The sequence below is a fragment of the Hirundo rustica genome, chromosome 6, assembly GCF_015227805.2.
Source record: "Hirundo rustica isolate bHirRus1 chromosome 6, bHirRus1.pri.v3, whole genome shotgun sequence".
Lineage (NCBI taxonomy): Eukaryota > Metazoa > Chordata > Aves > Passeriformes > Hirundinidae > Hirundo > Hirundo rustica.
The window spans coordinates 6831536-6854802 of NC_053455.1; the positions used below are offsets into that span (position 1 = coordinate 6831536).

The window sequence follows — 23267 nt, forward strand, 5'->3', positions numbered from 1 at the left end:
CAGTTCAGATGGCAGGTGCCTGTCTTCAGGAGAATAACCTGGGATGTGTCTCTGTAAGAGCAGAATCCAGTGCCTTAGCTCTGAAAAATTTGGGAGTTCACACCACCACTGTTTACTTTAAGACAGTAAACATCTCCCTATTGCAATCCTGTGTAGAAAGATATAAGTGCATGGTTCTGGTTCCTGGATGCTGCTATAAGGTTCAGGTACTAAAGTGTAGAAGGCTTCAATTCATCCTGTTTTAGCCACAAGAACCGCAATCCACAGGCAAAATCAAAGGAAAAAGGGAACTGTGGACCTATTCCAGGAGATTTCCTACAGATTCACTGCGACTTCAGTGTTATTAACCTATTTTTCTCCTTTGGAACTGTGCTCCTCTGTCCTAAAATTAGCTGGTGACCTAACAGAGCACTTAGGCATGGGCACCTTTAACCATCAAAGTGTTTCCACTGACTTCAGCAGAAACACCCTGGTGTTGGAGGCAGTGTCAGCGCCCTGGTGATCTGCTGGAGCCGTCTTACATGCCAGGGACAGTGTCATACACAGAGCTTAGATTAAACGGGAGGGGAACAGGGAGCATTTCTAACATGATTACTGTCAGATTTCCTTTTATGTTTTCCAGAGGAAAACAGCATGCAAATGTTGCATGTGCCTGCGTGGATTCAACCTTCCTTTCCTCCTTTTTGATCTCTCTAATTGTGACAAACAAGCTGGCCATGATTGCTGAAGGGAAACTCCCCAAGGTTTTGGGCCACGGGCATTTTTTGAGGGGCACAGTGGGTTGAGGCAGACCCCTGTTCACCTGCTTCTGGCTATACTTTCCCACTCCAGCACTCTTCCTCTAGTTGCACCTCAGTGGAGACAAGGTGAATTGTGTCTGGGAACTGAGCCAGGGTAAAAATAACTGAGGAGGGGAGGGTGCTGCTTTTTAAAAGCAGTTTCCTGGTCTGTTTGACAACACAACAGCACAAAGAGCTGCACCAGCACAAGAGAGGGAGCATAACCTGACTGGTCCATAAAATCGCTGCCACCAAAAATGATGCCTGCAAAACTGCATCCGTATTTCCTTGGTGTTGCTACACCAGCAGCATGGAAGGTTCTTTGGAAAGTCCAAAGGTGAGTTTCTACTCTCACCCCTTCTTCCCCTTTCCCAATTCTCTCTCCTACAAGGGATGGGGTGAGCAGAAAGCAGCTGGGCACAGAGGCTGATGTTTTTGGCACACTGCCGATCCCTTGTTTTCTTGCTTCATGTCCTGTTCCCAACTCCAGCTTCTGCTGTGCATTCCTGTCCTTGTGCTGGATCCTGCTGCCCCCTCCATCGTGCTGACATACCTCTTGGTGTGTCCACACACCACAATCAAACCCTGGGAGCAATCCAGATCAAAACAAAGTATTCTTCTTTCAGGGCTAACTTTCATCTGGTTCCCAGCTCCAGCTCCAGCATGCACACCGTGCCAGCACGGCTCAGGGGGTTGCACACAGGGGAAAGAGGAGGGTCACTGAGCCAAAGGTTTGTCCTGGCAGACTGCAGAGCAAACAAAACTTGGAGTATCCAAACAAAATTAGTTTACACAGCCATGTCAATCGTTCAGAGTTAACAGTTTATCCAGATTGGGGCTGGGACTTGGGGACATTTGATCTCCGTCCAATGCTGGAATCTAGACATGCAAATTCTGCGTTATGAAAGGAGTGTCCTATCATGAAGCTCATGCTGTTGATCCCTGTGGGACCCATGGACCAATCTTCCAATTACTATTGGAAAAGACTTCTGAGATCATTGAGTCCAACTGTTAACACAGCACCGTGACATTCACCACCATGTCCCCAGGTGCCACATCCAGATGCCTTTTAAACACTTCCAGGGATGGAAATTCCACCACTTCCCTGGGCATCCTGTTCCAATGCCTCACAACCTTTCAGTACAGAAATTCTTCCTAATATCCTACGTAAACTTCCCTCAGTGCAACTCGAGGCTGTTTCCTCTCACCCTGTCACTCGCTCCCTGGCAGCAGTGCCTGATCCCCACCTGGCTCCACCCTCCTTTCAGGGAGTTGTAGAGAGTGATGTCTCCCGAGTCTGCTTTTCTCCAGGCTAAACACCCCCAGCTCCCTCAGCTGCTCCTCACTAGATTTGTGCACCAGACCCATCCCCAGCTCTGTTGTCCTTCTCTGGACACGCTCCAGGCCCTCAATGTTGTGAGGGGCCAGAACTGAACGCAGGATCTGAGGTGTGCCCAGCACAGGGGGACAATCACTACCTGGATGCCTTGTACAAGAAACATTCAACTCTGTGACTTTGATATTCTGGGTGGTGTGGGAAGCTGGTGAGGCAAGAATCACTGCTGAACTGATCAGACCCTCTTTTAGGAGGGAATTTCATGGGAATTGTGAGGGTTCCTCATCCCCACTGCAGTTATATTCATCACTGCCTGAGAGTGCTGCTCTGTTGGGCTTTTCCCCAGTGCTCTGTGCATCCATCCAGGCCGCTCATTTTGGACAGCAGGCAAGAGCCCTGCTCACACAGCTTCCAGATCTTCACCTTCTGCAGAGCCTGATCCATGTCAGCCACTTGCTATCCTTGCTGGCAGCACCCATATACCTGTCAAAGCAGTTACAGACTGAGCACAGGGCCTTAGCAGTTCCTAGTTGGAAGGCTGTGTGGAAAAAGAGATGGAAGCTTATTTTCAGAGTGTCAAAGTAATCAACAGCCTGAAGATTTGGATACAAAGTAGACATATATGACTTAATTCTACCTTAGTGTCTTGTACCTTTTTTATGGAATTACTATTTAATTGCTCATGTTAAACCTGTCCAACAATAGCATTTAGTGTTAGCAACACTTAGTGTCATATCTTCAAAGTGCTTTACAAGTGAGTTACGAAATGTGTAATTTGAGTGAAAACAAGCACCTTGGACTGGGACCTGTGCTGTGTTTGACTCAGCCTGGCATGCCTGCAGTGCTGTGTATGCTGGGTTGAGGAGCCCTGTGATTCATGGCAGGGTAAAGTCAGTGAGAAGGACATGGAGAGATAATGTGGGATGGTGTTCTCTGAGGTGTTAAAGATCAAGGCTCCATGCGATTTCTCCTGGTGAATTTCACAGCATGTGCAAGGGGCTCAAGTTATCACCAGCAGACCTGAAGTAACTCTTCAAGTAACGGAGCTTGGTTTTGTTATTGCATCTTCTTCTCTCCTTCCTCTAGCACAAGACTGAAAACTGGCAGTCAAAAGTCATAAATCAGTCAGAAATGTTTGTTTCACTTCGAGGATATGCATTACAGTAGCCATAACACAGGAATTAGGAAACTACAGCATAGCCCAAAGGCCTTTGCCTTCAGCTGTGTCCATGGCACACCAGACAGCTGTGTCACTATACAAACACGAATTAATCCTCAATAAAACAAGTAAAAAAGTACACAAAGAACCATCACGGGTTGGTTTGTTGCCAAGACGGCAACAAAGCATGAATTGGACCAGGTGTTTGCAAAGGCAGGGCAGTTAGGTTGTAGCTAGCTTTGATCGCTGCTTCTGTAAGTCACTGTGTTCTCAGACTCCAGCTGAAATGACACTGAAAAACACGCAAGATTCACTTTTGCCTGGAAAAGAAAATTTCCTTGCAGAAAATCAGGGCTCCAAATCTTCCAGAATTTCCTTAAGTAGATCTGTGGGTATAAAGAGAAGCTTGAGTAAGCAGGTACACTTGGTTTTGTAGCCTTCAAATACAAGACATCACTCGCTTCCCTCTTTTAAGGTGGTTGATGTTTTATCAGCACAGATTGAGGAGAAGCCCAATGCATGGCCACTGGCAGGAAGTGGCTTTTGGAAAGTTACATTTCCTTTGCATAGCTGGCTGACCTCTGGGTGTGTAAAGCAAAACTCAATCCCAGTATTTGTATCTTCTCACTTCATGAAGTCTACAGCCAAAAGATATCCAGTATCAAATGTGACAAATCTAAGGAGGCCTAATCCTCCTCCAAAAACCCACCTCTGAGTTCTAAAAAAAGACCCCCAACTTCTCTTTACATAACAGAACTGCATCTGCCTTCCAGAGTTCTGGGCGTGCGTGGCCAGATGATGCTGTCCCTAAACTCGAGGAAAGCCTGAATCTGGAAGAGAGCGGAAGATGGGCATACCTGGGGTCTGTGCCTGAGGTGAGGGGAGCTCAGCTTGGGGAGGGCTGTGGAGGCTGTGCAGAAACTGGAGAGGTCTCCAATGACCTTCTAAATTTGATTTGAGGGTGCTGCACATCTGTGACGAAGTATTTTATTTTTGTCTATCACTTGTAACCCCAAACGTCCCCAGACCAGAAAACAGTTCCGAGAACGCACGGGCTTTCTTACTTCCAGCACAAGTCCTTCCTCTAAAGCACATGGACGCAGAGCGCCTGTGGCCCTGCCCGGCCGCTCACCAGGGGCGGGATGAACAGCGCCGTCCCGGTAAGCGCCGGGAGGGAAAACACCGGGAAACCCCGCACGCCCAAGCCCAGGCTGGTGAGGACAGCCCCCTCCTCTGGCCGGGCACCCCACGACCCGTGTCCGGCGGGCGGGGGGCGCTCCCGGCGGGGGAGGCGGGGCCGGGCCGGGCCGGGCCGGGCTGAGGGGGCCGCGGCCGCGCCGCCCTCCGGCCCGCGGGCGGGGAGCGCGCTCGCTCGCTGGCAGCGGCCGGGGCGGGGAGCGGCCGGCCCGTCCTTCCTCCTCCTCCTTCTCCTCCTCCCTCCCTCCCTCGCCACCGCCACCCGCGCCCGCCGCCGATGCCGGGACTGCGCCCGCGGTGAGTCTGCCCCGCCGGGACCCGCCCGCGGGAAGTTGCGGCGCGGCCGTGCCTTTGTGCGGGAGCGGCGGCGCTGCTCGCCCGGTCCGGCCCCGGCCCCTGCCCCTGCCCTGGCCCCGGCCCGCCGGTGCCGCCGCCCCGCTCCGCTGCCCGCGCCCTCCGCCGCGCCGGTACCTGCCGCTCTTTGTTCCCCGCCGCCGCCTTTGTTCCCTCGGTGCCGGCTGCACCTTCGGCACCGCCCGCGCCCCCCGCGGGACATCGCTGCGCGGGGGGGCGCGGATGGAGACACCGCGCTCCCGGAGCGCGTCCCCCCCTCTCCCAGCGCTGCCAAAGCCGGGGAAAAGGGGAAAGCACCGCGGCGGGGCAGCGGCGGGAGTTCGCCGGGTTGTGCGCGGGGGGCGCGGCGGGCTCGGCCGGTGGCGGGAGCGGGCTTGGAGCGAGCTTGGAGCGGGCTTGGAGCGAGCTCCCGCCCCCGCGCTCCTGCCCTGCCCTCCCCGAGCGGGGGCCGCGCTGCCGGAGGAGCTCCGGCCGGAGCCGGCTTGTCCCGGAGCCGGCTTGTCCCGGGGCGGGGGAGCGCGCAGGGGGGGCGGGCAGGTGACCGGCGCTTCCCCGGGGAGCCGTGCGTACCGCTGGGAGCGTCCGTATTGCTTGGGTTGTGTGTTTGGGAACTGATGGTGCAAACTTACTCAGGCAAAGTTCTCGGGATAAGGGAGCGACTGCTTTTCTGGAGGGGGGCTGCAGGAGGCTCCGGCATCCTCCCTGCGCTGTTTTTTGCCGGTGCTGCTGCCCTGGGTGGGTGAAGCGCTGCCCGTTGAGGACTCCCGCGCTCTGTGCTTCTGCACATGGGCTCCTTTCTCTTTCCCGCCTCGCTGCCAGCCTCCCTCCTGCCTTCCCTCCCTTTCTCCCATCTTTCCAGGGCTCCTGGCAGCCGCCTGCTTCCCCTCGGAGCAGTTGTTATGGATATGTGTTATTCCAGCCCATGGGATGCCGCGCGTGGGGCTCCCTGTGTGTAACTTGGTGCTGACTTAGTGTCAGGTGCTGTGTGTTTGTGGATTTAAGGAAAGGCTCTTTGTCCTCCTTTCACTTCCAGAACTAAACCTGGGCTCAGTCCCATCCCTGTCGCTCCAAAATGGAATAAATCTTCTTCTCTATTTCCCCTGAGAGCTGCTGGAGGCATCAGGAAGTAGAGCAGGTGCACCCTCCTCAAGTTACTCAGAATCTACAGAGAGAAAACTTTGGGCAAGTTTTAGAGTTTCTCGCAGCCTTTGTCGTGTCTGTGACTGTGTGCTCCTCATGCCTCTTGCTTTCCTCTTTCCCTGTGTCCCGCCTGTCCTCTCCCCCTGTTTCTGTGGTTCCCGAGTGTTCCTCCCTCTCAGCTCCCAGCGTGATGTGCCCTTGCAGGACAGACAGACAAAGACGTAAGTGCCACGTGCAGGTCCTGGCTCCTTATAGTGACTGTTGGCCGAGTGAGCAGAGCCCTAGCTTGGCGGGCACGTCTGTTTACATCTCTGTGTGAAATGCAATTCCTGCAGGAGGAACATGCGTGGCTGCTGGCGCCTGGTTAGCTGTGTCATGGTCTTCAGCCACTTGTGGGGTGGCTTTACAGCTCTGAGAAGGAGGAGCGCGGTGGCAGCTGTTAACTCTGCTCACAGTAACAGTGTGCGCACACGCGGCCACCTCACGCTGAAATCAGGGCAGCCTAAATAATTGATTTCTGAGGCAGAAGGCAGCACGTCATAGCAGGAGAGGATGGGGTGGTGTGGAGTGAGCAGGAGGTGGCAGGGGAGAGGAAGCCCTGGCATCTGCAGGTGGTGGCAGTGGGGATGAGTTGGAGAGGGATGGGTGGTGGCGCTGGAATTCGGAGGTGAAACACCAGCAGTGACCACAAAAATGCATCACCATGTACTGATGTGTGCAGTGGCAATGTTTGGGCCCCCATCATGTGAAATGCTGTACAAACACCTGTTCAGAAGTGGATAAATTAATGTTTGTTCTTCCCTTCTTCCTAATGAATTACTGGTAATGAATGATAATTACCTTTTTACCTGAGTTTTCTATAGAAACATGTATTTAAGTTCATTTATTTAAACAATTCCTTACAAACACCCTCAGGAAATTCTATTTTAAGTGCTGCTGGTGTCATATAGTGCTAAGATTTGAGCATGGTGGTTTAAGAGAGGCAAAGGAACTGTACTTTGATGCGCCTTGGGGGTTCCTTCCGACTCAGGATGTTATATGATTCTGGAGTTTCTAAGAAATGAGCGAATCTTTCTCCTGTTAAATCTGATTAAAAGTTCAGTGAAGTAACTGAGAATTTTGTTGGTGTCAGTAGCACTTGACCCGTCCTGTAGTGTGCCAGCTATTTTTTATTTATTTGTCAGGCAAAGATTTTAAGCATAGACACAATGAAGTAATTCAGGACGAGTGTGCATTGCTGGCTAATGATCTAATAGCTTGAAAATGCTTTATCTCCCTAGCTGCTAATTTTAAGTTTTATGGTGAAAGAGAAAGTAAGAAAAAAAACCCCCAACCAGTTACTGTTTTTTCCTTTGCAGTTTTTATCTGTGTGTTTTGTTACTCCTTGTGATACGTTATTAGGAAAGATTACTTGCATACTTTGGGAGAAAATTGCATTGTTTCAGGGGAAAAATGGGCCACAGTTTAGGCCATTTATTGAGTTCATTATGCACGTGGCAAAACCCCTTTACTAGTAATTATTCCATAAACAGTGAGTTCAGCTCTGCTCAGTTTCCTCAACATCTGAATACAGAAAGGAACTAAAGAAAAAGTCCCAAAGCGGGTATGAAGAAGCACAGCTTGGGAGATCAGGTATAAAGAGGCTCATTCATTTTGGTTTATCTGTAGTACAGGGATATGCTCTTACTCCATGAATCATCTCCTGACATCTGTTTGCAGCGCTGTTTTCTTAGCAACTGCGGCTCTGTTTTAGATCTGGGCTCTCAATGGCCGGGTTTGTGCCGAAAGATGCGAAGAGACGATCCAAGCTCTTCCTAGTGAAGCTGTGCCTTTCAGCCCATTTAGCCAATTTATTTTCCTCCCCGAGGCACAATAAATACCGGTTTTAAAAGTCTCCCAGCTGAGATGCTTTTTCTGTGTCAGTGCAGAGATGCTTATCTGTTGCTTACCACAACTGAAGTGTTTCTCCAACACGATTGGCAGCGTGGGAGATGATGGCCATGGGCTGTGTCCTATTGAAGGGATGAGCTGTGTGTGCACCACGCTTGCTCTACCTTTCCTGCAGGTTTTTCTGAGCTGTTGTGGTACTTCTAGATGTGGGAGAGGACGTGGTCTTGAAGGAATGCTCCCAGTGATGGCAAGGACCCACTCCTAGCAACGTGCCTGTTTGAACAAGTAGTTGGATTAGGCAGTGGGATTATACGCAACGTGGAGTATGGAGCACTGCATGAGTAACGCTTTGGGATGGATCCATAAGCTGTGATTAAAGGGAAGGTGACATTTCATACACCTCTTACCTAATCTTTCCTTGCTTGAATTTCATCCCTGGACAGTTTGGGTGGGGGTCTTCTGTAAATGAGGCAGAGGTGGCCATGTAGACACTGGCCAAGCAGATTGATCTGATTTTGCTGTTTTTGCTCTCTAGGGGAGGGATCAAGACGTAACTTGGGTGAGAGGGAGTTTTTTACTTCAGCTGGTGTGGATGAATTGGCAGAGAATGTAAATGGGAGTACAAGTGGTATATCCATGTTAAGGGACAGGCAATGTTCACCCCACTCTCTTTGTGCCAAAATGCAGTTCCTGCAGGAGAAGCAGTTTATACCTGCAGTAGAACCTACAGGTACTGGACTATGAATCATAAAATACAGCGTATATTATCCCATAGGACATGAATTTGACTGCCTTAGCCTTCCTGGACTGCCTTGTATCCTGCAGAGCATGAAGGGTGCCAGCAGAAAGTAGTCACTGTGAAGGATGAATGTATTTTGGCTTGGGATAATGCTGAGAGGGGCGAGACCCGTCATGTTTGGAGCATTTTCTTTGCAAAAGGATTGCAGAGTGGAGATGGGAAGACTAAATACTGTTGCTGAATACTGGCCAACTAGCTACCTGCCACCTTCCTGGATCACATGCAGCTCCAGGTGTTGGTGAGGGTACAAAGAAGACAACTTAGATCACCTAAATAACAGTACTCACAGCAGATGGAACAGTCTGCTTCTGGAGATGCAGAGGGACCAGAACAGGGCTAGAAGAGGGAGTGGGGTGAGACTTCTGTTTAGCCCAGCTTGTGTGCACAGCAGAAAGCTGTGTGAGGGAAAGAGCTGGTGTAGAACAGGCTGTTATCTCCCCACAGAGGGGAAACGGGCTGGAGCTTTGACTCCAGGCATGACTTTGGTCTCGTAGGGAAGCATGTTTGCTTTCTAACCTTCCTGCAGCCTGCTGATAACTCCCTACACAATGCAGCTGCACAGATTGGCTTGAGAGGTTTTTAAGGAGCTGCTGACCCCGGTACAAGCAATACTGTTTGTGACCAGGGATGAGGAAGAAAAGAATGGTATTAGTTATCTGAGCATTAAGACTTGGGCTGCAAGTTCTATCAAAGGAAATGACAATTAAGATGGTAAACAAAGCACTTGTAATTATTTTCGTGGAAGTGTAGAGAGGAGGCAGAAATGTGGGGTTTGCAGGAAAAAGTTCTGCTTTCTGAATCTTCTGGTCTGTTGGTTTCCAGCAGAAAACCAGGAGCTGGTGAATGGTGGAGCAAAAGAGTTAAGCAGAGAGGGAAAGGAATACATTGGACACCCCTTGGTCTGTGACACACATCCATCCATGGTCTGTGTACATCCATCGGTGAAGTGGTTCTAGAGAGACTTGAGAAAGGGGTTCTGTTCAATTTCCATTTGAGACCTCTGTGTTGTGTGGGTTTATGTTGTTATTAACCACCTAAATGATGCAGGGAAAGGAATGGAGGCTGACTCACAAGAAGCGTGTCCAGCTTCTTGGAGGCTCTTGAATCGTGAGCAATATGCAGCTCCACTTGCAGGAATATTTGGTGAAATATTCAAGTTCAATAACTGCTTTCAATTCTTTTAGCAAAGCCAAGTCCAAGGTGGTTGTGTACCATCTAGTTACAAGGTGCTTCCGGGGGAGGGAAGCACAGAGCCCTTGGAGGGTGTTCTCGCTTCAGTGTAATCTGAGGGGGTACTGCTTTGTTTTCTTCCTTTCCCCCATCTTGCTGAACTGTATAACATAACTATCTGCATAAGAGACAGTTCTCCAGACTCCTTTCATAGTCACTGGAGAGGAGCACACGCTTTTGAGCCATGATTCATCCCACACTGAGTTGGGTATCTAAAAATACATTGAACAAACTGCCCTAAAAGTGCCTGTTCCTCTCCATTGTTTCTGCTGAGCTCAAACAATGAGCACTTACAGAGGTATTGCTCCTGTGGCTGTTTAGTGTCAGGAGAGCTGAATCTCAGCCAAAGTGTCTCATGTCCCAGCAGAGCGTCTAGGAGGGCTCTGAGTGTCCTCATTTCCACCAGACTCAGTGTTGGTTGTGCAGTGTAAGGTATTTGGCTGTACCTGAGACTGGAGAGCAGACAGCAACGTCCAGTTTAAATCCACCCTTCACCCTTGGTCAGTCCCTGGACTCACACAAGCTTCGGGCTGGACCCGACGATCTGCTGTAAATAAGAGGCCGAAGGGGATTTGCAGAGTGGCGTTTTCAAGGTCGCACATCAGGTTAGTGGCAGAGGTGGAAGCAATGAGGACGCTGTGGGCTCCCAGGGGTGTGCTCCTTCCCCTGCCCGAGCTCCTCACAGCTGCCTTGCAATCTGCTGCACTCCCGAGGGCGAGGCTGGCACTGGCTCTTCAGTGGTGGACAGCACCCGGTAGGTACTCACTTCATTTGGCTGGAAACCTTTTGCGAAATTACAGAGGCTCATTCCTTATCCTTTCCCTATAATTTCTCTTGCAAAAATCCATAGTTCAGGCACGATGCTGATGTATTGTGCACCCGTGAGGCTGCTGAGGGTGACTCTGTGTGTGCTCTCAGTCCCAAGCACCTAAACCTTGGGGTTAATGGCCAACAATTCAGTCTTGTGGCCCAGGACAGCAGGTGTGGCTATTCCCTGGTGGTTGGGTGATGTGTGGAAACTCTTTAAACAGACACATCCACAACATGCAATAGTTATTTCTAAATATCTAAATCTCAGGGAGCCATGCCCTGGTCACTTGTGAGATGTTGCTGTCACCATTGTGTTATTTTGCAGTCTGGAAAAGAAATCATCAGTTCCTGTGGCAAAAGCCTATCTGTGCTGCTAAACCAGGTAGGCTAAGGATAAAATTCCTCTTGTGTGAAGAACTAGTTCACAGAAGAAAGACTTCTTTTGCTAAATGAGCTAAATGTCGAGGGAGAGACTGTGCTGAAGAAATTTGCTTGTGTAGCAGAGATATGAAGCACAGGCAGGTAGTGAGTGTTAAATGGATCCTGTGCACGTCTGATTCTCGACAAATACCAGACTGTTCTATCTTTCTTGATGCATGAGAAAGAATATGATAGCCATGAAATAGAAAGGACGTGTTGTCTGAGCCAGAATTTGATTCCTACAGTTCTTCTTAGGGGGTCTGTGGGTGAACTCCAGGAGGTGAAACAGATTGCAATTTGACCCTGGAGAGAACAGCTGGGGAGAGGAGGGAAAGAGCAAATTATTAAATAAGAGTTGGGAGAAAAGCCAGTCTCTGAAAATAAACTTTGAAGATCAATTCCAGGTATTTCCTGGCATTGTCATCCTGCTTCTTCAGCTGCTCAGACTGTAACAAGCAGTTTCACAGTTTGCAGGCTGACAGGTTTAAGGTTGTTTGGTGGGCTTTTTTGTTTTTTTAAAAGAAAAAAAGTGTATGATAAACTGTTTGCAGTGTTGTTTCTTATGCAAAACTCAGTGGAATGCTGGTGACGAAATGCCCCAGGGATGGAGAAAGCAGAGCTTGTTGTTGTAAGAAGGAATCAAGAGCAAGACCGGCTTCATTTTGGAGAAGTGAAAAGTCTGAATTTTCTTCCCAATTACATGTCCAGGTCACCTCAGGAGTCCCTAAGGGGGTGGAAGTGGGTATCTGTGCAATTTAGCATGTGCAAACAGTGTTCCTGCAGAGCAGTTGTGCCTTCCAAGTGCAGTAGGTAGCCTTGGGATGGCTTTACAGACGTTGTTGGTGGGTAAGGCATCACCTTTGCAAAGCTCAGAGGTGACTCTGAGCATGTTTCTTCTTGCAAAAATTCTGCGAGAAGCCAGTCCAGGAGTTCACTGTACTGAAAGCCAAGTGTGTGGACTGTGAGGAAATTGAAGCATATCCTGTTCCAAGGGTTTGTGTTGGTGATCACACGCCATCTCCCTGCTGGGGTGTCGTTCTGAATGGTGGCTCTGAGAGGTGTGTCCCTAAAAACTGTACAGACACGCCTCGGTGGGCTGGAGTTGGCTCGGGCTGGTGTTGGCTCATGTCTTACCTCACCTTCTTGGCCCTGGCCGTGCTGCCTGGCCTGGGACAGGATGGTGCAGTAGCTCTGCTTACGCAACACAGCCGCTGGTGCTTGACTGGACTTGTCTGTAAGTAACTTTTGTGTCGGTAATGCTGGTGCCTTTCAGCGAGGGAGATGCACGGGGCTCACGGGCATCTGTCGTGGTTTGTCTGCCTTGTAAGAAATCCTGATTCTCAAAGAAAGCAGCCTGGACATCCTGAGATCCAGACTTGGATGTGAAGACTGTTGTCACCCCAAATGTGCAGAAGTGGAATGCATGATAGAAGTAAGACATTATTTAATCTGGGCTGTTTCTAATTTGGAGTGCTTGGCTTTGCAATTACACGTGTGTTTTAATTTTTGATTTTGTATAGCAAAAATAGTTTATTGTAGCAGTTTACTGTGCAACACCAAGTTCTTCCTCTGGGGTTTTCTATGAGCCCTTTGGCTGCTTGGTCTTCTCTGGCATCAGCCCTGGCAGGAGTAACAGTGGCCAGGTTTTCACTGCGCACAAGAAGTTACTCTACAAGCTTGAAACTGCTGTAAATCAGAGATTTAGGTTTGTGGGGTTTTTTTCTTTCCCCTAAAACAAAAGCAAAGGCAAAGATATTTTATTTAAGTGGTAAAGGAAAGTGCTTTTCTTAGTGCAGAAGGTCCTGCACTGTCAGTGTGGGGGATGCCACTGTCCAGGGGCCATTTCGTATGTGCAGAACCAACACAGGCATGCGAATATGCAGGCTGTGCGTGTAGAAAGGCTGCTCTGCCTGCAGACCTTCAAGTACGTGGGACAGAGGGCATAAAACAAGTGAACAAGGCCCTGAACTAGCACTTTGAAGTGAATTTTCAGCTGGAAGAATTATAGGGGCATGAAAAAATCATTCTTTGGAGAGGCAGCCCCTCCACGTCAGAGGAGAGGTGTGCTGGGGAAGAATAGTAGCTTGCATCGCTGTAGCCTTGATTGGACATGCTTGAGAGAGAAGCTGATGAATTCACAGCTGCCAGGCTAGGACCTATCATTTAAATTGTAATTTGCCCTTCAAATTTGGCAAGCTTCGTTTGCCATTTGCTTGACAAATCTCTCTTTTGTGTTTTCCTTCTGCCTGCGTAAAACAGTGAGCACTGCCGGAGAGAGCTACTTGCAGTAGATTCCTTTTCTCTGCTATATTTAGTGGTCACGACAAGTTCGTGATCCTTGCAGGAATATTGCCAAAGCAGATGAGTTTAGCTTGAGACATGCTCTTTCTCTTTTGGCTCCCAAATCCATGGTGCAGTTCACTTGCACCGTCAATGGCTCTGTCTGTGAGGTCTGTTGTGCAAACATTGCTCTGCTGCTTCCAGGGATTCTGCTCAGTCACAAGTCCCTGCTTTAGTGGAAACTCCTGCTTTCAGATTGCCACTATCCCGAGTGGCTTTCTCTTTTCCTAACTTCCTGAAAGTGCAGATTACTGCTCCTCAGGAAGGTCTTTCTGAACAGTGTTATGATTTAATTTAGAGGCTCCAGGCCTTTTATTGCTTAGGAGAGCTTCACTCAACAGAATAATGTGTTTGTTAACCATCTGACTGTTTTCTTTATTTGGGGAAAAAGGGAATTGGGAAGGTAGTGGAAAGGAAACATTTGTATTCCTTCAGAGGCAGAATATTATCAGGAGCCTGTTCCTCATGAATATCATGCCATTAATGCCAAGCAGGTGTAATTGTTATAAATTGCTATTTTAAATACCTTTACCATGTAAAGCGGTTCCAGTGTGCCTGCGAGTCTGGATTAAAACACTGACTTTCAGTTGCAATCCGCAGGAGGGGAAGAAACACTCGTGAATAAGAGCAACTCATTGCTCTTGCTTGGTTAGCGTGGGCAGTATTGCCCATTCGGTTCAGATCAGGCATGAGAGCTAAAGCTCTCTCTGACTGCAGGCCATTCCCGTCCCTTCCCTACTGTACAGTGTGACTCGGGGCCAGGAAGCCGAGGAGGGGCTGTGCCGAGCGGAGCTGTGCTCTGGCGCTGGCAACGGCGCAGCCAAAGGTCAGAGGTCTGTCTGCGGCGCCGGCGCTGCCCGGCCGCGCTGCGCCTTTCCCCTTCCCGGAGGAGGCCAGGCTCAGCATGGCTACTGCGTGCCGTGCCTGGCTACAGCCTGAGCCTGAGCCCGGCTAGCCGGGGCGAGCGGCCAGCTCGAGCTGTCTGCCGTGGGAAAAGGGAGAAAGGCTCGTGGGAGTGAAATGACAGCCGTTGTCATCTTGCTGCCTGCTTTCCCGGTTAACCCGGCGCGTAGGAGGAGGTCGTGTTCGTGCGCTGGATGCGATTCCCAGGTACAACGTGGATCTGGAGCCAGCCCTTGTTTCTCGTGTTGTTTTTGTGATAACCCTTCCCCGCAGCCTCGTTATCTGCGGGAAGCGACCTTGGGGCTGCTCTGGCTGCCGGCGGAGTGCGAGACCAACCCCTGCTCTGGAAAAGCTTTTCCATTCTGGCCTCACAGCAGCACACTGCTCCAATGACATGGCTTTTTGGGTGTAATTGGAGGCTTCTGGGCATTGCACAGGTAGTTTTGGGCCGGGGTGTGCTAGTGGGGTTTGTGTTTTGGAGACTGAATTGTCACCCAAGCCCTTTATGTTGATGGAGGCATGAGGTCACCACAGTGTTTTTGGCTTCCTGCATAGCAGTGGACCTCGGGGTGATTGTGGTGTATGGCATCAGCCTCCTGAGCCTCCAGGCATTCAACACTCCTCTGTTTTACCTTAACAACTGTGATTTTAAGTCCTGAGCAGTTCTTGTGTTTATTAACAATACAGAAAATCTTGGAAACTGGTTGAAAACTGAATTGTTTACACAATTTTAGTCAGTGTGCTTTGGCACTGCCTTCCCACTTGGGAACAGATATATATAAGATGGGCTCGTATTCTGAGGGCAAGTAATTGCATCGTGCACCTCTGTAGGTCAACCTTTGTGACTGTGTGAACAAGGCTTAGCTCTGTTAATAAAAGCATTTCTCTCTGTGTGTGTTAACATCAGCATGGAGTTAGTGCGGTTTTCAAACTGTGTAATTGTACCAGGATGACTGATATATTACCACTCTCCAAAAAAAAGAGAAAAGGTCAAGAAAGACACTTAGCTAACAGTGTTTTAAAATTGATTAACAGAATGAGAAGATCCATTGTGCTTCTGTAGCAGGAGGTGTTACTGATGTGTAAATCAAAGGCAAACAAGCAGCATTTGCTCGCCTTAAAAATGGTGTGGCTTTTGTATACTCATATGCTTCTCCTGGCTGATTTTCAAAAGCTATAAATAGATCACTGGGAAGTCCCTGGATAACAAAAATGTACTGCTGCTGCTTGTCATAAATAAACTTATAAGAGCTGCCTTGGTCTTGCAGCTCTTCTTTAGAGGAGTCCTTACTTGTCCACTTGGTTCTAGAGCATCAGGTCACATGAGACAAGATAATTTCTGTGCCAGTGGGGTGCAGCTTCATGTCCAGCTCTGAATCTCCTGAAGGTCTTATATTCTCTAGACTTGATGTCTTGCAGATCTATCTAATGCTGTCTTGGCTTGGCTCTGCCTGAGCAGAGTTGTTCATTCTTTTCCAAGCTTTTCTCTTTTTGATTCCTTCATCTCCTGATAGCACCGGAGTATCCAAGGCCACGCTTATTTCAATTTCAGCCCAGGCAGTGCAGAGTCTCTCTGATTCCACATGCACTAATACCACGTATTAAAAGACTGGCTGATACCCATCTGACTGCTGTTGGGTGTTATGTAGGATCAGGAGGCTATAGCCTCTTTTCTGTATCACCTTCAAAGGGATGGAAACCTAATGGAAGCACTTTTCTTCCTCCAGGGAAGCACAGAGAATATGTCATTATTGCATACTGGATAATGACAATTAATTCTTTTTCTGCCAGACATAGAGAAGTTGTCAGTTCCTCAAGAGGGGAAGTCAAGGTAGATCTGTCAATGATGCTGTCCTGATTTTTGCCTCCTGAGTATCTGGCTTTGAAGGGAGGGGGGTCAGCATGTTTCCTGTGTGATAACATTCCAGCTGGGAGTGTGGTACAATCTGAGATGGCCCAGAAGAGCGATGTTGGCAAGCCCTTTAAGGGTGGTGAACTTCAGTTTGGAGTAGGATCTTAAAAAAAAAAGTGTTTAAATGCAAAGATGATAGAAAATGCATTCTTTAAGCAGATCTTTTTCCCCACCACCGAGTGAAAACATGGTGAAACCATGTAAGTGAAGTTTTGAGGAGAAAGCAGGACCATCAAACTGAAGTGCTATGTGAACTTCTCAGGCTTAACAGAGTACATGAGAAGTGATGGGAAAAGAAAATATTATAAAAGACTGAAAACCAAACCAACTTGCTGTGGGGTTTCCTGTGATAATTATTTAGGTCATGGGGTCATGATTTGGATGCCAACAATTTGCCTTTAGGGAGGCTCTGTCAAACTTACAGGAAGATAGCTTACCAAAAAAAAGTGGCTCAGAAACACTTTGCAAGGCTCAAGACTCACACCTCTGAATGCTGCTTCTTTCTGAATCTAAAATAAACAGAGATCTTTGTTAATAGTCAAAAAGGAAAGGGTCTTCAGTTGGTCAGCATTGTGAAGCTCTACTTCCTTTGGATTGGTTCACCAAAGATAAAAATCTGCTGTTTCTGTTCATGATGTTGGCTTGGCTCAGTGCATGAGTAATAATAATCTGTTGCTAGGAACAGACTTCAGTTTACATGGAGAGGCCTCTGTGGAGGGCAGGTCTTTGAGTCCCTTTGTGGGTCATAAATAATCAGTGGCACTTCAAAGGAGGAAAAGTGAAAACAAGCGGTTGGAGATGCCATGAAAAGATGTCTGCAATTCCTATTGCAACACCCGTGGAAAGCATGTAGCCAACATAATTGGGAAAGTATGGGGCATGGATCTCCAAAGGCAAAACCAATGAAGCAGGCATTTACTAACAGTGGGTTATAATATTCAGTTACCTCTAGCTGGGCTTGTTTGCAAGGTATGTGCTGCTTTCAGCTTTAAGGGGTGCAAAACTGAGCTAATTTCATGGCATATGATTTTTCAAGATTGGACCCTGGGGAAGGCCATGAGGGTACATCTGTGCAGGGACGTGCACAAGTTGGCTGTGAGCTCTGGGGCTGAAAACACTTATAGCTGGGACAGGGTGGGAGTCACACCGACTAGTTTACCTTGCTTCCTGAATACTGTGCACAGCTGCTTCGTAGAGGTGGCTTCAAATTAATTGATGGAATACCCATTTGCTGTTTTAGCTGTAGTTACATGCATTGTTTTTTGAAGATGGCAGTGGTTTAACCCTAAGGAGAGTGCTGTGTAACTGCCGGGTTTTCCATGCGATGGAATCCTACTATCTGCAGCACTTCGGGCAGCTGAAAGCCAAGGTTTGCAAACCACCCTGATCTGAACTAATGTTAAGGCTGTGAAATCCTTTCTAATGAATCCTCTAAATCCATCTGAAACTTTTTTCACCCTTTCTTCTGAGACAAGAGTGTCCTTATAAAGACCCTGCTTAAGAAAAGCATCTCTTAGGTCTCATTAGGACTTAAGCCTCACTGGAGACAAGGTATTTAAATCAGTGTTGTCTATTCTTATGATAATGGAATGTAAAGCCTGGGTATGATTATTTTCTGGTTAGTTCCTTGAGATTTGCAGTCTGCTACTTGCTCTTAGGTTTCTCTCTTATCAGTGTACCTATGTGTGTATGTTAATGCCCAGGATTTGTCACCTGAATTTGGTAGAGGAAGGGAAATAACAGTAGAAGTACTGTAATACAACTGTGCTGATACAATTTCCACCAGTGTTTTTAGGTGCCTGTTGTGGAAATAGCTAGAGAGGTACGGGAAGAAGGGTTTGAGTCTAAGGAGTGTCCTCATCACAGGGAAAACCTTTATTGATGGTTTAACCATTTGAGCTGTGGATTGAACCCAGGTGGCTAAGAATTTGCCCCTTTGGAGAACACCATGGAAAGCTTTCTTCTCCAGGAGGACATTGCTGATGGCGCCTTTCTTGGAAGACTTACCCTGTGTTGAAGAAAAGACGAGCTTGCAGAACAGCTCTGGTGCAATTCACGTAAATTAATCCACAGGAAATGAATCCACTGGAAATAATATCCCAGTGTGCCTGGAGCTGCCTCTTTGACTCTACTTCAGAGGCTATGCCAAGGTGTAAGCAGTTAATGCTTTCCTACATTGATGCTAGGCTCTCCAGAGAGAGGGAAAGACAAGGTAATTCCTTTCACCTTTGTTTTTATCCCCACTGACAAAGTGTGGTTTGAAAGTACTTGATTTATTTTTCAACACTATGGGTATGTATTTCCTAGTTGTCCAGCATTTCTTGGAGAGGAAGGGATTGGTTTAGCTCTCTGCAGTTCATTGAGTTGTTACAAAACAAAGTAACTGACTTAAATGTGAAGTAGAAAAGATGATCCTTCCTACTGCCAATGAAAACCATTGCTGGTTGGTGGTTTTAGTTCAGAGCTTGATTGTTTTAGACTCCTCAGAGGCTGTAATGGTATAGTAACAGTTGATAATGCTGCATTTGAATGAAATTTGGGGCAGGGAGGAGGACAAAGCGGGCATATTGTCCCTGTATAATCCCTTCTCAGACAATCTGTACCTTGTACCTTTTAAAGAAGACTAATCCTTGCAGGTGTGTCCTCCAAGACTGTGTTTGTGTCTCCCCTTCAAAGCAGCTGTGGAGTCTTCTGTTGGGGCAGGGCAAAATGCAGCTGCTGTGTTGGACGGTGAATTGAGGGTTTAAGGGACATATCTGCTTTGATATAAATTTACCTGGTATTAGCTGTATGTCTTCATAACGTGCACTATGGATTTGTTGAGTGGATGTCTGTGTTTAAAGAAAAAAGTTTAAAATTTCCCATCCTTTTGGGAAGGAGGCCATAAGTTGACTTTAAAAGAATATAAGAGCATATGCCTTTTTTTTTACTTACATGTGTTCTATGATCATTTGCTGTAATTTAAGTTAATTAAATTAAGTAACAATTAAAGTTTATTTCTGCTTTAGACCTTAATATACTTTCTGCTTTGAAATCCTGGAAGTTTTATTAGCTTTAACTACTTTACTGCTTGGAGATCTGAACTTGAGATTGGGGTCCCATCACATGAAGTGCAGTGCAAGCACATAAAAGGAGACAGGGTGCTGTGTTGTTGCTGTAGCTGGCAAGGGTTGGGGACGGAGGAGGAACAGCCATAGAAAGGTTAAAAATATATTTTGTATTGTTTATGAAATGTCCATCACAGTTGTTCATGGCTCTTGCATACTTTCCTGTTACTATAATGGAATTTTAATGCCAAATCCTGCTCCCTTTCTCTGGACTGTGGTCCCAGTGACTCTAGCATCATACAAGTTAGTTGAACATAAATTGGCTCTGCCCATGTCATCATCTCAAATGTGGATGCTTTGAAGTTGAACAGATATGTAAGTTTCCATTGTTTGGGAGCTTGCTTACATACTTCCCACTCGGGCCATTTGTCATCATCTTCAAGGTGATGATCAAAAAAACAATTTCAAGATTTAGTTATACCCAAAAAATATTAAGGCCATCTTATGTTTTGCATTTTCAGACTTTGGGTTTGTATTGTTTAACCTTGAGAGAAAAAAGAAGGGAGTTTCCCAGGAAAGATTTCCTTGCCTTGGGCATAGACAGCATAGCTGTGAGCCCTGGATTCTTGCTCAGCCATTGCCCATCCTCAGTTCCTGTAAGAGCCCAGTATTTATTACAGAATTCCAGGTTGGAAGGTACTTCAAGTACCATCTTGTCCAATATTTTGTGCTAAAAGCATGGTCCAGGCAAGATGGCACAGCATCCTGCCCTGTCAAATCATAGCAGTGCCAATGTTGTCGAATCCAACACTTCCCTGGGGAGATCAATCCAATGAGTGATTGTTCTATGAAAAAATTTTCCTCTTGTGTTTAATCAAAATCTCTCTAGCAGTAACTTGTACTACTGCCCCTTGTGTTTTCCTTGTGACTCCTTGTAAAAAGTGAGTTTCCATCCTCTCTGTGGACATCCTTCAAATACTGGAACAAGGTAATAAGGTCTCCCCTCAGCCTTCTTTTCTTAAGGCTCACCAAACCAAATTTTCTCAGCCATTTCCCCATACAGGCTCCCCATTCTTTTGGCCATCTTTGTGCTCTTCTCTCTCCAGCCTGTCCACATAATATTTTGTACACTGTGGTCCCAAACTGCGCCCAGTATTCCAGGTGTCCTGACAAGTGCTGAGCAGAATGGGATAATGACTTCTCTGTTTCTGCTGGTGCCTTGTTTGTGCTGCCCAACATTTTGTTGGCTTTCTTAGCTAATTTAGATACCTTGTGATTTCCATCCTAACCTCAAAGCTTGGTTTGCTTATATCATCATATTCTTGTGCCAGCCAAAGATCAAATTAGTCCTTTTCCTTCTATTTTGGCTTGCTAAGCGAGCCAAACTCTTGGGAAATATCAGGGTTTTGATTGTCCAGATAGGTCTGACCTTCACCTGCTCCAGCTAGAGCTCTCCTTGCTCAGATTTGGTGCCTCGAGCTGCAGCTGTAAGTTTTTGGTGACTTGCAGAAGTGCTGCATGGTCACTGCAAGAGTGGGAATCAGGGCTTCAGCCGTATGAGCTCATATCTATTTCTCTGGAATTCCAGAGGCTTGTTTGGTTGCCTTTTTTCTCTCTGTCTGGCCTTTGCTTATCATCAGTAAAGTGATGTCCCATGGCAGGAGGGGTTGGACTGATGGTCACTTCCAGCCCAGAGCATGCTGTGATTCTAAATGTGGGCAATAACCCTTGGTCTCATGTTGGTGCTGTAAATGTGAATTGATTGACGTTTGTGAGGTGTTCAGATGCTGGGGTGGTGAGTGCCACAGAAAATCTTGTGAGGGACTCAATAATCCTGTCATCAGAGCAGCTCTCGGATGAAGCACAGGGACACACATTGTTCAGGGTGAGGAAAGTAAAAATATTGAAGAGCTCCTCGTGGAATGCATGCTCTCCTTTCTCAGTGAAGGAGACAGAAAGTGAGAAAAAATAGTATGAGTGGAGTAAACAAAGGCTGCCTCATGATTCATGTGCACAAGGGAATGGATGTAAGAGTTTCTTTGGCATTCCTTAATGTTGTATTTTCTGACTCATCTACTTACGCCCTTTATTTTGACATATACTTGGTGGATGAGTTGTTAATACATGGTGTGGAAATCCTTGTGTTTCTGGTGAAAAGGTTACAGTTGTGTAGGTAACAAAGCTTGTTTGAGAGTGAGCCCTAATTTAATTTTCAGCTTAATTTCTTTTGGAACTTGTTTAACTTATGTGGTTTTGATGAAAAGAAATCTCTAAAGCATCCTGTTCTTCCTACAGTGGCAAATTGAACAATACCGCAGAATGAGGAGCACTTGTAGTTTTTAAAAGAAGATAGAGCAACTTGTTTTCTAAAGTTGCATTAGAGATAGGGGAGGTATCCAGGGAGAGGAAAATGGAGGAGTTGGAAAAAGAGACTTCTTCATGGGGGTTGAAGAGTAACAAAAGTATCAGACAGAGACAGCAGTTGTGTTGATTCTCATGTGATAGCTGCTACTTTTTCATTTCACCTTAATCTTTGCATATTCTGCCTGAATTGTTTCCATTCTGCAGCAATTATCCAGGCAGGATGGGAGATCTGAAAGGTACAAGGATTAAAAAAATGAAGTTTAGGAGCTACCAGTCTGCAGAAGGCACTGTAAGCTTTTGTCACCTTGGCTTTCTCAAAGAAAATACAGTATTTGAATTTTCCTGATCCTGGTGCTTTCGTTTTCGTGGCAAGACCCGCTGGGATCCCGGTTTGTATTGTGGAATGCTGCTGGCCACTGTTAAAAAAAAGTCAGAGGACCAAAGCTGGGGTTCCTGCAGTAGGAGCAGCCACTTTATTCCGTATAGACAAAGGAAACAACTGATCAAGGGAAGAAAACCCAAAACAAAATGCATATCTTGGTGCCACATCATCATTGAGCGTCATCAGTTTTTCTGTAAAACTGTACTGATTTCTCTTTTTCTTTTTTCCCTTTTTTTTGGTATAATTTCAGTTTGGAAATTGATTAAAGACTCTCCATAGAATTCAATATGGCATCACAGCAGTCATCTGCATCAACAGAGGAGCAGGCTTCCTCTGAAATAGATGATCTCCATCTAACGCTGCAAGGTAAGTCACTGAAATTTTCCGTGCCTTTTTAATTTAGATTTTTGTCAAAATTCTGTGGCTGTGTGTGCAAGTTGGAGGGAATTCTGAGAAACCTGTTTAAACTGGGGTTATGGTGAGTGTAGTTAGTTCATGTCTGTGCTTTTTTGCAGATGTTTCTGTGTTTCAGGAGAGAGGCTTCAGCAGGGAAATGCCAGATAAGCTCTTCGAGTACTTTCTGGTGATATTTTCAGATCAGTTGCCTTTTTTGGTACTGATGTGCTCACTGGTTCTTATGCTTTGTTACTCAGACTACATGTTGGTGTAAACTGTTTTCAAAAGAACCAGCAGCATGAAAACAGGCCAGTTCATTAGTTTCCCTGTTTTCAATTTGCTGACAATTAGGTAGTTGCATTGAGTTGTCTTAATGAAGATATTGATTACACATTTTATTTTATTTGTTCTTCTGTTTTTAATTACTATATCCCCTGCAAGTGGCGATAATTTTTGTGGCTTCTAAACAAATTTCTTATGAGTCAAGTCTTTGGTTCTTACTTTTCAGGTGTTACAACTTGTTACAGAAGCACTCAGTGGTGATTTTTAATTATTTCAGTTTAATGGCAGCTACCTGGACAGTTAAATGATGATGAGTGCATCTGACCTGGCCTCTCAGAACTTTTGGATTTTCCTTACTCACATGGTGAATTTCCTTCTATAAGAATTTTCTGTGAAGGTTGACTTTGCTGTGAACATATTCATTCCAGGCAGCAGGACTAGCCCTGCTGAAAAGCTTGGTTTTGATGTGTTTAGAGCCTGGTTATCCTGGAACGGATGGGCTAACTCCTGTTTCCACAGAGCTATTT

The 23267-nt window shown here is 46.8% G+C and overlaps 1 protein-coding gene across 4 annotated transcripts in view; it reads left to right on the top strand.

Moving 5' to 3' along the window:
• The first annotated feature begins 987 nt into the window (after positions 1-987).
• The window catches only part of SYNE2 (spectrin repeat containing nuclear envelope protein 2), a 179606-nt gene continuing 157326 nt past the window's right edge, over positions 988-23267 (top strand). The window contains exons 1-2 of one of the 4 annotated variants that reach the window (XM_040067028.2): positions 988-1116; positions 22313-22428. In XM_040067028.2, coding sequence (XP_039922962.1) covers positions 22350-22428 — 79 coding nt within the window. In that variant the 5' untranslated portion in view covers positions 988-1116; positions 22313-22349. Of the gene's footprint in view, positions 1117-4472; positions 4489-4640; positions 4769-22312; positions 22429-23267 lie in introns of those variants that run through there. The other 3 variants (XM_040067029.2, XM_040067027.2, XM_040067031.2) reach the window with 3 other exon arrangements.